This window comes from Oenanthe melanoleuca, chromosome 6, assembly GCF_029582105.1.
Source record: "Oenanthe melanoleuca isolate GR-GAL-2019-014 chromosome 6, OMel1.0, whole genome shotgun sequence".
NCBI classification, from domain to species: Eukaryota; Metazoa; Chordata; class Aves; order Passeriformes; family Muscicapidae; genus Oenanthe; species Oenanthe melanoleuca.
This window is the reverse complement of record NC_079340.1, coordinates 6,905,634-6,923,630: the sequence shown is the minus strand read 5'-3', so window position 1 is coordinate 6,923,630 and position 17,997 is coordinate 6,905,634. Positions and strand designations below refer to the sequence as shown.

Sequence of the window (17,997 nt, the reverse complement as noted above, 5' to 3'; positions counted from 1 at the left end):
GAAGAAAAATCCTATTATTTTTATTGCAGAAGGTTGTGAAATTCTGATCACTAGTAGAGCTGATACATGAAATATAAAAATCTGTCCTTGTGAGCTTATATTCCAAGTAATTTTAAAAGAACTAAGAAACATATTTTCCTAAACTTTACATAGTAACCAAGTATCATATTAGGAAGTGAGCTGTACTGAAGTTCTTTTTCCATGTGCTGCATATTCTACCATAAACTGGAAGGTTTGCCCTTAAAATATTTTCCTTCTCTCAGTTCTTCTTGCTAATACCCCTTTAGCAGACCAGGTTCATACAGCTGAATTTTCCTCTGTCCTCTTGGTTCACCACAGCAGATTCTGTTTCTGGTGGGATGCCCTTTTTCTATATCACTGCACCATACACTGACCACACTGCTCTAGCGGCACTGCACTATATGAAGCAGCAAAATCCAGTACTTCTGATGAGGCATCAGCTTAAACACAGTCACATAAAAAAAAAAAACTATAAAAAAAAAAACCCTTAAAAAATCTCTTCCTACCACTAGCTCTTCTAAAAGCCTCACCAGACTTCCTGACACTGCACAGCAAGCAAGTTCAACAACCCAATTAATACCTACTCTGCAGTCAGTATCAGCACGTTATCAGTGACCTGACAAGAATATGTTCTTGCATTTTAGTATTAAGTATAATTTCAGACAATTTCCATAGTAAACATTTCATAAACTGCTCCAGGCACCTGCAGTTGACCACCTGCAAGGCAGATGCCAAGCATGCCCAGCCTGCATCATCTGTCCCCAGCAGCATCCAGGCTAGAGGTGACACAAGATTTCAGAAGATCTTGCTGGAAACAGCCTACCAAGCATTGTTTTGCTCTAATCCACCCTTAAAGGTTTTTTATCTTTATGTCAAGTGCCACCATGACCTCTTTACCCTTCATCCAACTTTTCCAGGTGCAGCTCCTGCTGACAGGGCCCTGTAGACAATGTAACCCTGTAGATGGAGCTGAAGAGCAGTTTAATCTGACACAAGAAACTCAATCTTTGCTACTGAATATAGACTGAAGGGTTGGGACAGCTTCGGGAAAAGATGATCTCAGTTGCTGCATATGTTACACTGATACTGTTCCCTTAGAGGAGAAACTTTTACAGTGCAGATATTTTTTTCTTACAAACCTTACAGCTGCATCTGAAAGGACCACAGTGCATGCAATGCGCCTTACAGACAAGGAGAAACATGAACCACCACAAGAACAGAAGTCAACAGCAACTCAGAGAACTCCCACTGCTGCCAACGGCAGCAACTGCCCAGCAGCACATTCCTGGCTGGAAGGGCTGAAGGACAAGGATTCCCACCCAAGTTCCAGTAATGATGTGGGGACAGCTTTCCCCTCATCCAAGGAAAGGTATTTCTTTCAGCTGGGTGGCCTGTCTGAAAGAAAAGAGCGAATGCTCTTGTGGTTGAAGTAGTGAGCTGGAATTCAGGTTCTAGGGTCAATCTGAAGTATGATTTCCTGTCTAATCCATGACAAACACCCAGGGTAGTTTCCTCAGTTCTGACACAAAACTACCTTTTTGTTTTTATTATTTTCCCTTCTTTAGGATGAGTTTTCAGGAGCCGGAGAGCAATATAAAGAACCATGCATTTTTATCTTTGGGCATACACTATCTCCCAGAAGCCCCAAACAAGCAGTAACACCTTTGAATACTTCCTTCAAGACCCCAAGCTGCTGGGCTGATTTTTTTTTTTAACACAGACCTGGCAGTGTAGGAGGAAAGCAGTTTTTTTGGTTGGTTGGCTTCTAAAAATAAACAAACAAATAAAAAGACATCACCCTCCACCCCCCCCCTCCCCAGAAAAATAACAAACTTATAGGCTTACCAAAAGTTACATTCCAAATACACAAAGGAAGAAATAAATTTATTATTGAAACTCATCCTGAGAACTTCAACTACTCTAAACATTACCTACTGTGTAACGCTAAAGCCACTGAAGCAGAATTGCTTCAAAGAACAAGTCCTATTATATTACAGCTATTCAGTAGATGAGTTCTGCTGCAAGAGACAAAAAATATATGTTTGTTATTATAATAACACAATTTATTACTGTAATAATAAAGGAATACCTTTATGAAAAGCTACCATTTAAAGTAATAAAATACAGTTCCTTTTAATCTCCATTTATAGGTGGAAATTCTCTGTCCCCTTCATTCCCCACCTCCCTCCTTTTAAAAAGGTCATTTCAGTTTTAGCCAGACATGCCAAAACACCTCTGTCACAGCACTCCTGCCACCAGCTACAGGCACAGCAAGTTTTTCTCTCCACACCTACCAAGTGATCCAACATATGGCCACACAAATCCACAATGGATCCAGACTGACTACAGAAATGAGCTGATTCAAACAACACAAGAAATACATTTTTCTCCCAAGTCAGTTTTAACCACAGTCAAGTGTTTTCAGCTCAACATCGCTCATGCAAGCTTGTGGGACCTTCTCTCAAAAACTCAGGTGCACACATCTTGTGGTTTGGGAAGAGCACTTGAAAAAAGCCCTCAGAACTGACCAGTTTCCTAAACTTAAAAGTGACTGATATTCTTTCACGCTAAAAAAATCTCTTAGCATCAGCAATAAAATAAATTGCTTGATGGTATGCAATCCCATTGTACACAGTTCTTTCTCTGCATTTTGATGTTGACCTGAAAGTCTTGCACAACTGAAACACACAAGTGGTAAAAATGAAATAAGAAAGTTATGAAAACAAGCTCATTTGACAAGCATAAATATTTATAAAATGAATGCATTTGGCTAATTACAAACTAAGTGTAACAAGCTATATGAATTTCATAATTAATACAATCAATTCCTGAATTTACTTACATAATTGAAAAAAAGTTAAACAGCTTTCTTCAAAACAGAAAAATAAAAAAACATACTCCATTAAAGGGTTTTTATTATATCAAAATAATTAAGTAAAAAAAAGCGTTAAGTAGCTAATAAAAATGCAGCATGGGAAAAAGTCACATTTTCTGTGACCGACAAAATGTGAAGATAGGGGCCTAGAAAAATGTATCAATAACTTTTACTGAGCAGTTTAACCATGACCACACTATCTAAGTCTTAAAGTAACTGAAGATTATATGGTAATAAAGCTCCATAAAGGAAAAAGTAGCAGGGTTATACAGGCACACATTAAGCACTTCCTACTCTGAACATTCAACATGGCAACTTAAGAATCTGACTATTCATTAGACATATGCTTTATAGCTCTTACTTTTCATTCACTTAAACATCATCATGTAGAACAAGCTCCCAGACTGTTATCAGGGTTGGAGCCTCTGCTTCCAGCAAACAAGAGCTGTAACCTGAGCCAACAGAAGTCACAGGCCAAGGCAGGAATGACCCAGCAGGAAAATTAAATCTAGCCTGCAGACCTTTCCAAATGGCTCTATTTCATGAGACTCTTCCTCTGTCCCATGGCTGCACAGGCACTACACATTTCCTACACTTGCGGTATTTTCAGCAGCACTGATTTCCAGTGCATGTGTAAAGTATAATGTATATAAGCACAAACAAACCCACTGCCCCTAAGTCCTCAAGTTCACTGCATACAAGCAAACACTGCTTCAAAATGCACATTAAATGATCCTCAGAAGGGCTGTAACGACTGCACATGCAAACACAGCCAGGAAGGCACCAAGAATGGGGCCCAGTGAGACAACTCCCCCATCAGCCCAGCACAGGCAATGGACCATTCCCAGCACAGGGCTTGGACATCTCCAGAAGATGATGAGTTTTGCAGGGATTTCCCCATCTTTGCTAGTTTGTACCCAGTCGAAGATTTACACTGACAAAGACAGCCAATATGGAAAATACAGCTACACTGTCATATCAAACTCTGAACCAAAGTTTGAAATATCTCTCTCTATTAACCCTTTACTGATGACTACTAGAAAGAAATTTTTACTTTACTCTTTGACTTCTAGTTGCACTGCTGTTTTACTACTGGATTTTTTGTACTGGAAATAGTTTGCTAGTTAATAAATAGTGTAAAACAAATGGAAAACAGAAGCACATGGAACACGTTTTGCTTTTGCTCAGCCTCAATATAAAAAGTGCTGAAAAACATCACAAAGATGCACATATACACATAATAAAAGGATTTTATTAAAATAAAACATATAAAAAAAAAAGTTTTATGTTCAGTTTGTCTGAATTTTCAAATGCAGAGACTTGCCAATGTGAAAGATAGAAAAAAGATCATATTGTTCATAGCTAATCTCATAGCATATACTATTTTGTTGGAGGTGGTGTGTGTTAATAATTTTCCACTGTCTGTGTGATCATTGGAATAACCATCATTTTAAAATGTGGTTTGTTCAACCTGCATCTACAATACTCAAATATAACAAAATCTGGTTGTTATGCTACTTAGAAACTAATAACAAGTTAATTCTAAGCAACATCACCATTAGTACTAGAACCTACAAGAAATGTAGCACCCCAGTACAAATTATTCTGATATCAAATGTCTAATACATAAACACTTCTTTAATTAACACATTTTAAATGTTTTTTAATCTATTTTCTGCCCACTGATAAATCAACATTTACTTTCAATGTAACCACATATTAACTAGTTCACTTTGCTGGACTGACCAATTAGGAAACTCAAAACTAAACACTCCCAAAATTTCAGAGCAGGAACAGCAAAAGATTTAGCAGAATATGAGTAGACTATTAGGTGACTAACTTAATACCCAGTTTCTGTTCAGTGGTATGTGGGTGCTAACAGGCAGTGAGTTATGTTCTAAAATAATAAACTTCTGCTCAAAATGCAACCACAGCAAACTCCTGTTACAAGCAGCTCTGCAGCCACAACTGTTTCTCTACTCAAAGGCAAAAGGGCACAAATGGAAGCAGTGAACAGAGATTTAACAGCCACCCCCCACAAATAACCTTCACAAAAACCTACTTTTGTAGTCCGGGTAACTCATTGCAAGCATGTAAATATGAAAAACATGTTTTTCTTCATCAAACTACATAATAAGAGTTGAAGCATAACTCTGTTATACCCAGTTTGTTGAGGCAGCAGGTGCCAGACCACTGCTGCATGGCATGTGCCATGCTGTGCTACCAGCATACCACAGGCATTAGCAGCAACTGTCCCTGTTCCCAGGCAGAAGACTGCAAATTTTCTCACTTCGACTGGGTCCTGAGCACCAACTACCTGTGTATTCATCATTGCTCCCTTCCAGGTAAAAGTGGCTTTCAGCACTTGTGGATACTTGTTCCAAGTGTGTATAACCTCTGGTATATCTATATCAAGCAACCTGTCCCCCTTTAAGTTTTTTAAAACTAGGGAAAAAGATCAGCAGATAAAGATCCATTTATGGATCTTTTCAAACTGTAGAATCTTCACCATGTAATTTCTTAATTTTCTTTAACCCCTTAAACCCTTTTTATTTGGTGGTGGAGAAGCAGGAAATGGGATTTGTTGTTGGGTTTTTGTTTGTTGGTTTTATATGACAAATTTAAACACAGCTTAGGTAATCATTAGGGATAGCAGTGTTTTTCCCCACAGTTAGCAAGGTGTCCTTAGCCACTCAACACAAATAACCTCTTAAGAGGGTTAAAATTTCCCCCAGTTTCCTCTTACACGCACTGACTTTCCAGAGAAACACTTTCACAGTGATTAACAAAAGCTGGAAACTGTTATTATTTATAATCATACCTTTCCTAAACCAAACTAACATATTCACAAAGTGAACACAACACTGACCAACTCACTGTTAAGGGACATTAACTAGAGCTCCATTATAGAAAAATAAGAGTTTCTACTTACCCTTCCTAGGAGTCTGTGAGTAGTTTTTTGTTGGGTTTTTTTTTCCTTCTCTAAAGTTTGGATACCTTACAATACCTACCACAGTATTCCAAAGAGCAATCTCTTTCCAGGCTTTCAAGGCAAGAATCAAGTTTATCAATGTAGTGTATGAAAATATGAAGAGGAATACGAAAAAATACATCCTTTGCCTTTGTACTCTGTGTCTCTGCCCCTACAAACAGACATTTGCAGGATGTGGGGTTGAATATTCATCTCATACAGAACTGGAGAAGTAAGTCTAACACAGAGGAAGTTTTAGGAAATGCCTACCCACCTTTCCATTCACAGAGCAAGGACATTCCAGTTACATGTACCAATATTCACAGAAAAGGGATTTTTTTTTTCAGATCTGGGTATTTCAGAATTACACTTCTCTGAAACAGACTTTGGGAGTGTCCCTCTTCTTGACCCAACCAGGATTCTAGGGCCTGTGAGGACAGAGGTTTTGCCTAGCTAATAATTTTGGGCAACACTAGCCATGACAAAATGTCCACTGTTCATTTTTAACAGATGTGAAAAACACATACCCTTTAAAGCTCTTACAAAAGACGTGGTTAAGACCCTACATTTTAAAAATTTCATAATAGTGGCTTTTACTGTTTATTTGAAAATGAAGTAAAACCAAGTGGAAATCCCACCACCTGGTGAAAGTAGAAATTAAACTGTAAGTTACAGAAAGAAGCTTAACTTTATATAGCAGCATCCTAAACATTGCTGGGTTTTATCATGTCTGACTTGTTAAGAAACATTTATACTTTCTCTCAGGACCAAAGCATATCCCTGAGGGATTTATATATGTGGTAGGAGTTTTAAGTCTGATTAGCACCACCACCACCAAGTGAACTAAATAGGCCTTAGTTTACAGTAATAAGCAGAAGCATCACATTTTAGACAGTTTAAAGAATTAAAAGCATCTGAGAAAACTTTACAGACAGCTGAAACACTGCTAGGCTGTTTCCATCTACAGCAGGGCTGAACAGATGCTCATCCACCTCACTAAGCCCTTCCCAAACTGAGACCAGATTGTGTGTAATATTAGAAATTTCAAATTAAGTAAAATTCAGAGCTGAGAGAGGAAGAGAAGCTGTATCCAAAGAGTTTCTACATCAGTTAGACTATCAGCTGAGAAAACACTTTTTTTCCAGGAAAAAAAATGCTAAAGGGAATGGACGAAGGGATAGAGGACTCTCAGCAGCTGAAAGGATTGTCCCCATAGGCACCAATTAGCCTACAATGCCTGTATTTTACCTGAATAGTTGAAATAATTACTACTCAAGTGCCAGGATTAGAAATTGCTTCAATATTTCTGTAAAAATTGCTTCAGCTTTTATCTTGCACTCCACAGAAAGAGATGTGAAACCTGCACATCTGTTATTTGGATTTCCCTACTTAAGACATATTTTTACTGTGGAATACTTCACCTCAACTGTCTTGATGTCATTTTTACTTTGTTCTCCATCCCATACATTGAAATAGGACACCAACAGAATACCTAATTAAAGGTCAAGACACATCTTCAGCCAGACAGAACGACCTGACTGAAGAAGAGGAACTGGAGATGTTCCCTTCTGGATATTCCCGGGCTGCTGCATTGGAAGCAAGACATCATAAGAATGTTTTCTGTTACACATCTAGGGAAGGTTGCTTTATATTGTATTTTTTGTCTCTCCTTTAGAGCATGTCTCTGTCTCTTTTCCATTCATTCTGTTTGAATCTCAAATCCTGTGCATAATTCAGTTTGTACATTTTGAGCCTATTCTTCTTCATTTTGTGGTTTTGTTTTGGTTTTTTTTCCTTTAAGAGGAAGACAGAAAGGATTCACCTCTTGCTCTCCTGCTAAATTCAGCAACTTCCTCCTACCCCCCCACCCTGGCCCAAAAAAGAGCAGCAAAGCAACTGTTTCTCTCACTGTTTTTACAAGGCTATGATGGGATACATCAGATGTCTACTGCTGACAATTTTCATTCCTGTGAAGGACAGCACTGTCTCATTTCAATCACATTTCAAGGTCTGTTTGTGAGACACTGGCATTCCATTCTCTTGCAGCACCCCACAAGTCCAGCTGCCTGATCATCTTGCCTGCAGCTGCCACAGAGTCACCAATGGCTTCAATGGCTTCCAACGCTTCCAGTCCCCACCTGGAATCCCACCCAAGCATGCTTTATGAGGTGCTGCGAAAGCAAACTCTTTGTGAAGTCTCCAGCAGATGCATAAGCTTGCTCACCACAGATCAGTACTATTTGCTCCATTACTACAAGGAGCTTCAGCACTGAGAGACTGTAGCTGAAAATACACCCTATGTATACTAACCCTTAAAACCAAGAACTTGGAAAACAACAACTTCAACATTAAAGTCAGTATCAGCAGTAGGAGGAAATAAGCATAAGAACAAGTAAACAAAATTAACAACTGCAAAAAAACCACAGACGACCACGTACCTACCCTGGAAAAAGAAAGTTTAAAAAAGTGAAATAATTTTCCTTCACCCTTTGAAATCAGTATTAAAATTCAAACTCCATTAAAGTCAAAACCACAACTAAAATGAAGTACAGGATTTGAAAACTAGCCTAAAATCTTGTATATACTAGCTTTCTAATACTGGGATCAGCAACAGCACTAGAAGCACCAAAAACCTCAATACTGATTACTAAATCAGCTGATGTGAATAATGCAAAACTCAATAGTCATTTGGGCAAGTGACTAAAAAGAAGCTTAAAAATGTCTGGCAGATATACAGCAGGAGCATATATGACTATTTTTTCTTCAATTGAAAGCAAAGCTTTTGTTAGGTGTAAAATGCAGTAAAAACCAAAACAACCTCTCCTTCAAAATGCTTTTGAGTCACTGGAGATACACCAAAATAGAATGGCCCTTAGTCTCAGTAAATGTTCAAACCTGACAATAAAGAGCATTCTTAAAATAAGAGCTGATTACAAACCAATTCAGATACAGAATTCATCACAACCTCAATAACAAAGTTCATTTAAGAAGCAAAAATACTTTCCATGCAGAATAGCAAGCCCACAGAAATACCAAGAACTTTGCCTTATTAAAAATTCCCAAAAGTACTCTACAATTTCAGTTCTTATTTCACTTTCATCCCCAAAGTAATTCAGAGCAATATACCAGTAGGCTACTGACTGAAGACATTCCACCACTATTAAATATGGGAACGTCACATAAAGTAACTGATAAAAAAGTATAGTTGTTGAATAATATTTAAAGGCAAGCAAAACTAGGTGGTTATCAGAATTTGGTATCAACCCAATGGCAATACTGCAAACAAACTAATTTACTGTATAAAGGACAGAAACTTAAACAGGTCATTCAGCATGGTTTTCGAGAACAAGTTGTGGCAGATAAGCAAAGATTCATCTTTCAGCCAAGGACTATTTGTAATAAAGATAACCACAAAGGTGTAGGGTGTGTATAAGGCATCCATATGAGTTTTTCATTTAGTAATATGTGCCAAACATTATTTTAAAATGGTTGTAAAGTATACACTAGGATTTCCAAAGTGGCTTACCGACCTCAAAAATACTCATCAGTGGGAAATTCCATTTCACCAACATGTACTAAGCAGGGTGTTGTTTAAGTCGGACCTGAACAAGGCACAGGTGTGCAACTTTATTTCTGCCAAATTAGCCAAAGCACACAGCAGCAAGCTCATTAAAGACAACTGATCACACTGCATGAAAAAAAACCCATAAAATAAGTGAAGTTCCAAATTAAGCTATCAGAAACTTTTGTGCAAATCTGAAGCAGGAAAGGATGTTTAGACTAGACCAGTGCATCACATTAATCCAACACTTTGGATTTCAGCATCTCAGAGCCTGGGAGCTTAAGTTTAGTTTGTCAATGTAAACGAAAGTTGCCTGTTACAGCCTGTATCTTCATGAGAAGAAAGCAGAGGATCCAGAATACTCATTAACCCATCCAAAAGGCACAGCAGGAACCAACAGCTCAGCCTTGATGAAATTGATGGGAAGAACAGGAGGCAGGACAACGAAGCTTTTCCAAGCACAATGATTCTTCATCTTCAAGAGTCTTCAAATTAAAGCTGGATACCCCTCCCAAAGACACATTTCAAGGTTAGTTATAAGGCTTAGTGTGGGAAGAACTCACAACACCACGTGACAAAAATTAAAGCAGATGATGAAGTAAACGGCTGAAGCCTCAAACTCCATGAAAGTACAATTCAAATATTAATTCCTGTAGATTAATATTTGAATGAAGTTCAGAAACATTGACTTTTTCTGTGGGGTTTTTTTTTTTTTTTTGTTTGTTTGTATTTTAAACAGCATTCAGGAAGGCCTACAACACACCCTGGTGACATTCTGTTAATAGCACATGGACGATGTTTTTCCCTGGGAACTGGATATGTAAGTGGCTGTGTGTAACTACCAAAGGGAAGCACATTCTACTACACCTTCCTACTACTGCCTCACCAGCCATGCTACCCTAAGGGCCAAGGCAGCTAACACCAAAAGGGCACTACTAAACTTCCTTTTTCCTTTACAGCCATTTGTAGAAGTTCAACAGAAACTTCTTGAGAATCTGAGGCGAATGTGAAACTGAAATACAGGACAGTACTTTCCGACATGCCTACTCTTGGAAAAAACGCACCGAAAAATTTTGGATGGACTTGGGTGGTGCGCAAATTTGATAATCTTAGCAACGATGTTGTCTTTACTCTAAAGAGCAAGAAAGCAAAGCATTTTTAAAATAAGTTATTTTTTAGCTACTTTCAGCTTAGTCCAGCTGCAAACTAGCGTGATAAATGACACAGCAGGATACAAAAGCCCTAAGCAGGTTTCTTACACCGACAAAAGACATCACAGAATTGACAGTATTTTTCACAAGACAAACTTTAAAATCCAGAGTAAATAACAGATTCACAGATACATTTTGTAAAATATTAACATTTTTGCTTTCTTGGTTTGCTTTTTACCTCTCTCTGCTACTAATTGATTTTTTTTTACTAGTCCCCATGCCTTTATCAGCACTTTTTAAAGGTTCCTATTTTAGTTCAGATAGACTATCCTGCCCTTTTTCTTCTACTATTAATAGACATTCTGTACTGGAACAGGTGTTCTACCTTGAAATTCTGGTACAAACTCCAGAAAAGAAAAAAGTATTTCTGCAGGAGCTTTTTTCGCAATACAGCACACCCATTCAATTCCCCAAAGTATGTGTCTAGGCTGATATTTTCCATGAAGACTCACAACAGCAGATCTAACGAACACACACAAATCCCTCTGCACACTTGATTGAGAACAAAATGCAAAATTAAAATTATTCCCAGCATCCAAATATGGTTGTTATTGGGAAAACTGTAACAGGTCACAAGAGTACACAGGATTTTTCTGATCTGCAGGCCCCAAAAAGCCTGTTTGCTTTCAGGAGATGGCTGTTACTGAAAGCAACAACTTTCTTCAGGATTTAACTAGGTGGTGAGGAAATAGGAGCTGAGTAAGGCTTTTTTTTCTATTGTTCCTCCCAACAGGTGGGAAGCTGTTCACACAGCTCTGCATAATCACAGAGGAGGCTGAAAAGCTAGGAAATGCAACTGCCCTCTGCCAGCACTCAGGGGATGAGAAGAGTTAAGGTGGGAGCCAAGGTGCAGAGTGTAGGTTTAGCTACAGAAACAACGGTAGCAGAGGTCTCACAGTAAAATATTGCCTCTCCCAACCTCCAGCAGTCCCATGTCCCAGTGTTCCCTGGCAGCAAGTGCTGCAAACAGGCACTACCAGACAGTGATAACTCATGGCAAGCTCACAAAAGCCAGCACATGCCATCAGCACTTTGGATCAGATTGGCTCATCTGAATTGATGATCCTATTGGGGATCCACACAGCACCACAAATCAGGATTTCTAGGATAATTCTCGTCCCTACAAAACAAAATCAGGGAAAAATTAAAGAGAAATGTTCTTGTAAAAGGTTAGAATGCATTAAAACTGCTACATCAGGCATTTTGGAGTGGGAAAAAATTTTAATTAATGCTTCTTAAATACTCTTATCTTCATCTCAGTTAAAAAACTAAATAACACAATAAGGCTTATTATATTTTAATTTTATAATTCCACAGAAGATGTCTGACTATAGTAGGCCAATTTACATGAGTTAAATTACCAAATCTAACATCTCAGAGAAAGTATGTAGCAGCCAGGGACTAAAACTCTTCTTGTTCTCAGAAGCATTCTGTTCGTATGAGGCCTGTCAGTCCAAAACAATAACAAAGAAAACAAAATGCTTCCAGTATCATCTAAAGGTTACATGGCTTTCACTGAAATAGGATGCTTGGTTATATTAAATACTGAAGAGTAGAAAAAAAAAAAAAAGAGCTAAAAATCCAAATTCTACCAACTTCAAAAGAAACTTCCTGACCAAGACATACCTACACTCAACTGAAATATTTCAGCCTTTATTACACGCAGCAATTCATTCTTTTGAAAAGCAGTCACCTCATCACCCAGGTTTGAAAGTACTCTTATTTAACTAGAGAAGTTGTGCTGTCCCAGGCTTAGCCCATTAAATATGACATCTTTTTGGCAGACTTTTTCACCAAAAAACTAAGGAAATTTACACAGGAAATCCACTTCTGGTAGTGCAGCACTATAATCAAAACTCACTACTTCTCATCTCAAACACACAGCATCTCAGATCTTCAGGCGTCTGTTTTTTCCCAACCTAGCACCAGCCATTTCATTTCCTAAAAAAGACCTTGCAGAAATACACCATGAGATCATACAACTGAGATCGCTAAATACATATAAATTAACCCTCTGCAAATGGCTCAAGTGATCTCAGTCATTTCTTCTTAATATGTGATCTAAAACTGCATCTTCTGATGTAATGCTCTTGCACTGCCAGAGAACACCTGAAACATCCCCAGCTTTCTCCCTGCTTTACTCCCTCTCTCACCATTCATTACCAATAACAGCAGGTGAGATAAAGTTATTACATATATTTGCTTACTTTCACAGTCTTGCACATGAACAGCAGCATAACTTCATTTGCATTTCAGGCTACTGGAGGGAGTACAGCTCACACATATTTTTGGGCGTACACTTAGTCCAAGCTGGCTTTACCAATTTCAGCTTGAAAGCTGCATTTGTTTTCACATGTTTCAGATGAGAGTACATACGAAGTTAGTGAGCATACAAGCCTGCCAAGCCAACATCGTTTCTCAGTCAGTTTTCCAAGTGCAACTACTTAATGTATGCTTCATTAACACTTTATTTTCAACACTATGACACAAGGGTTAACTACAAAGAGAATAATAAGATCCTATGTGGCAAGCAATTTGGGTAATTCCTAAACTGACTATATCCACGCTGACACCAACAATACTGCAAACACAAAGAAATGTCATATTAACACTTACACCAGCACAGACACAAGAGGAAGGTGGAAGACCACCTTTCAACTGGCAAACCTTAAAAGGAAAATATTCAAAATCATTACAGACAATGGTGGGAGCTGCAGAAAGCAAAGAGTCTCTGTGGCCTTGCAAAAAAAGATCAAACAGGATCAGTCAAACATTTGCAGATGTAGAGCTGTGTGGTTCAAGGAGTCACCTTCACCTACAGCACACAGGTTTAGTCATTCACCTGCTATTTTGGCTACCTGTCAGTTCCATTTGTGCTTCACAGCTTGTCCTCAACACTTGATAAAAATCAAAGCTGATTTGTGTCATTACAATGCCCACAACAGGAAAGATACACAGCGCCCGTCTGTCAGCACAGCAACACTGTGAAGAGCTGCAGCTTGTGGGTAGAGGAGCAAATTGACAAAGGTTTAGAACTGCAGTGGAGACAAACAGAAATATTTCTATTCCTATGACTTTTATATGCAAATGACACATATTTCAACATTCCAATAAAGTTCATCTCCAGTCACCTGCATACTAGAGCCACACAACAAAGTATTCAGACTGCAAATGTGTTTACATTATGGACTATGTAAACCACAGCACAAGGTCTCAGTGGCCTGAAAAAAAGTTATGTTCTGCATTCATTATTTCACAGCTTGCTGAATTAGAAGTGGTTTACTCAGTTGTGCACACAGTTTAGCATACCAAAGCCACAGCATCAGCTAAAGATGTCAGTTTTCCAGACAGCATACAGATTGCCATTAAACTCTAACATCTCTCCTCTCTTCATCCAAGATGTCAAAAAACAGACAGAGCTTCAAATTTAAGGAAATATCTCCTTTTCATACATTAAAACCTGATGAAAATGTAAGATGATCAGTCCCTAAAGACAGTGCCAGAACTTAAACGCACACAAGCATTTTTTCCAAGTTGTTTACAAACAATACACCTACCAGGGGTTCAGAAAGACGCTGTGTCTTTCTAATAGGCAGAGAGAAAATGTCTGACTGACAAGGCGCCTTAGCCCCTTTCAACATTAGAAGGCACTCTGCCGCTACCTAATTAAGGCACATTCTCTTCTCGTAAAGCATTAACAAAGCACACATTTCCCCGACTTGCACTATATTTGTCATCCTTGAATAAATTACTTCTGTATTGTATTTCATGCTCTCTTCCGGCCCACATCCTGCTAGACACTGAATGCTTACTACTAGGAGCAGATGAGAGGTATGCCTAGGCAAGCTCCATTTCTTGGCTAGATGTATTGACAACGGAAAAGCTCACTATCAATAAAACAGGCATTACGCTCACAGTGAAGTACCCCCTGTGAAAAATCAGACGACATGAGAATGCACACACGCAGGTGGGATTGGTCTCTCCTAAAACATCTCCACCTGCACTGGCAAGGATGTTCGGAACAGTATCAGAGTTAGCTTTGACTGGTCTTTAGCAAGTTACCTACTCTGCAGGAAGGCCATGACCATTGCAACGCCTAAACAATCCCCTTAGCCACTGAATTAGCAGAATTTCCTCGAATTTAAAGTCCTAGCTCCCAAGCTCATAGAGAACAACAGAGCAGTTTTTCCATAGTATTTTGATACGCACTTTACTGAGGATTCCTACCTAACAGCATCACATAAAATGGTGTTAAACTCCAAATTATCCTCACACACTGCGCATAAACCAAGAGCCGAGCTCTTGCCGGGACAGTGCTGCTGTACTCGCATTATTTTTAAAAGTCTTATTTAAGTGAGTTTTCAAGTAACTTCAAATACCACAGCTAAACAAAACGTTGCAAACAAATCCGACACTTCCTCATGACCAAGACTCTATTCCTGCAGCTCGCCCCTTCTGCACAGCGGTGAAGAAGAGGTGACGGCTAAAGAGATAATCCGTAATCTCCGCAGATTACTTAAACTCCAAGGAAATCTCTACTTTGAGAAACTTCAGGGGAACACAGAGCATCGTCCTTCCCCTGCCCGGCCCCTCCCCGAGCCGCCGCCGCTCGGACAGCGGGCAGGGCGGGCCGGCGGGGCCGCCTCCCGCGGGGAGCCGGGCGGCCACGCGGGTCCGGCCGGGGGAACCGCCTCGGCTCCTCGCCGGTTCCGCTGCCGGGGCCCTCCCGGTGCGGGAGGGGGCGCGAAGGGCGCGGGGTGACCCCACCTGTGCGTGTCCCCCGCACCCCAGGCCGGGCCGGGTGACAGCCGGGCCCGCCCGAGGTGCCGCGTACCGGCGAGCCGGGAGGCAGCCGGGGCGGCGGCGGAGAGGCCGCGGCCGGGGCCGGGCCCGGGCCCGCCCTGCGCGGACACCCCGCGGCGGGGACACCCCCGCTCCCCGCCCGCCGGGCCCGGCGCGGCGCCGCCCGCACTCACGATGGTGACGCTGGCCTTGCGCAGGTCGCGGTTCTCCTCCTGCAGCGCCTTGCACTTGAGCTTGTAGGTCTCCAGCTCGATCTTCAGCACCTTGTTCTCCTGCTGCAGCGAGGCCAGGCGGTTCGTCAGCTCCTCCAGCCGGAACGGCGAGATCACGATCCCGCCCGCCTTGCCGCCCCCCGAGGAGCCGCCGCTGCCGCCCGCCGCGCCGCAGCCGGGCCCCGCGCCCGGGCCGCCCCCCGACAGCGGCCCCGCGGTGCCGCCGCTGCCGCCGCCGCCGTCGGTGTCGCTCTCGCTGGCGCTGTCCGCCATCGCCCCGCGCGCGCCGCCGCCGCCGCCGCCCGAGCAGGGGGCGGCGCCCGCCGCGCGCCGGCGCCGAGACGGGCCGCGCGCCCGCCCACAGCGCCGCCTGGCGGCCCGCGCCGGAACCGCGCCGGCCGGGACCGGGATGTGCCCGGAGCGGGACAAACCGGGACAAACCGGGATGTGCCCGGAGCGGGACAAACCGGGACAAACCGGGATGGGCCCGGAGCCGGGACACACCGGGACCGGGATGTGCCGGGAGCTGTGAGCCGGGACACACCGGGACCGGGATGGACCCGGAGCCGGGACACACCGGGACCGGGATGTGCCCGGAGCGGGACACACCGGGACCGGGATGGACCCGGAGCCGGGACACACCGGGACAAACCGGGATGGGCCGGGAGTTCGGACACACCGGGACCTGGATGTGCCCGGAGCGGGACAAACCGGGACAAACCGGGATGGGCCCGGAGCCGGGACACACCGGGACAAACCGGGATGTGCCGGGAGCTGGGACACACCGGGACCGGGATGGGCCCGGAGCCGGGACACACCGGGACAAACCGGGATGGGCCGGGAGTTCGGACACACCGGGACCGGGATGGGCCCGGAGTCGGGACACACCGGGACAAACCGGGATGTGCCGGGAGCTGGGACGCACCGGGACCGGGATGGGCCCGGAGCCGGGACCCACCGGGACCGGGATGTGCCGGGAGCTGGGACACACCGGGACAAACCGGGATGGGCCTGGAGCCGGGACACACCGGGACAAACCGGGATGTGCCCGGAGCCGGGACACACCGGGACAAACCGGGATGTGCCGGGAGCTGGGACACACCGGGACCGGGATGTGCCGGGAGCTGTGAGCCGGGACACACCGGGACCGGGATGTGCCGGGAGCTGGGACACACCGGGACAAACCGGGATGTGCCCGGAGCCGGGACACACCGGGACAAACTGGGATGTGCCGGGAGCTGGGACACACCGGGACCGGGATGTGCCCGGAGCCGGGACACACCGGGACAAGGTTGTGCCCGGAGCTGGGACCCGGGACACACCGGGACCGGGATGGGCCCGGAGCTGTGAGCCGGGACACACCGGGACCGGGATGTGCCGTGAGAGGAGATCCGGGACACACTGGGACCGGGATGTGCCGTGAGAGGAGATTCGGGACACACCAGGACCGGGATGTGCCGGGAGCTGGGACACACCGGGACCGGGATGTGCCGGGAGCTGGGACACACTGGGACCGGGATGTGCCCGGAGCTGGGACACACTGGGACCGGGATGTGCCGTGAGAGGAGATCCTGGACACTCCGAGCCCGGGACCGGAATGAACCAGGAGAGGGGATCCCGGACGCACAGAAACCGGGACCGGAGGCCTCCCTACACAAGGAATTCTGGAGCCGGGATGTGCCCGGATGGTGTGTTCCACACAAAGCGGTGCGGGGACGTGCCCGGGGGTCTGTTAGCTCGGGACAGCCCGTTTGCGGGGTTCGTCTCACGGTACCGCGAAACCCGGGCGGGGAAGCCGCGGGCTCGCCGACAGCGCTGCGGGGGAGCCCAGGGGTTGGCTACACACGACCCAAACAGCCCAGACCTTGTTTAGTTTAAGGGTTTTTGTGCTAAAACGTGGCACGGCGCTGCCCGGCCCCTTCCCTGGCGCAGCTCGCAGCCCCTCGGGTTGGCGCCGCGGGCAGAAGGCGCAGGATCCCCACCCGCCCGGGGCTCGGCTCCGCGGAGCTGCCAGCCCTGCTCTCCCCAGCACACACGCCAACCGGCATGGTCACTCAGCCCTCCGAACAGCAGCAAAGCTGCTTTGAATTAAGATATATGGACACTCACTTCTCATTAGTGATTAGTAGGTGCATTAGTTTCTTTCCTTCTTGTTTTGTTTTTGTTTTTTTACTGTTTCTTTGCAGATCATCAGCGAGCTATAGCAGAGAATATATGCCATGCATTCTGGTCTGTATTGCTCCTGGATAAATTAGTCACCAAGACTGTATAATTGGTTTCTCAATTATTTATGAAGGACCCTTTTAACAACAGTAATACTTCCATTAGTGGCAAGCAAGGAT

At 43.6% G+C, this 17,997-nt stretch overlaps 1 protein-coding gene across 1 annotated transcript in view; it reads right to left on the bottom strand.

Annotated features, from left to right (window-relative positions):
- The window catches only part of CCDC6 (coiled-coil domain containing 6), a 51,505-nt gene extending 35,556 nt beyond the window's left edge, over positions 1-15,949 (bottom strand). The window contains exon 1 of the mRNA XM_056494958.1: positions 15,617-15,949. Within this exon, the coding sequence (XP_056350933.1) occupies positions 15,617-15,928 (312 nt within the window). The 5' untranslated portion in view covers positions 15,929-15,949. The remainder of the gene's footprint in view (positions 1-15,616) is intronic.
- Positions 15,950-17,997: the final 2,048 nt, after the last annotated feature.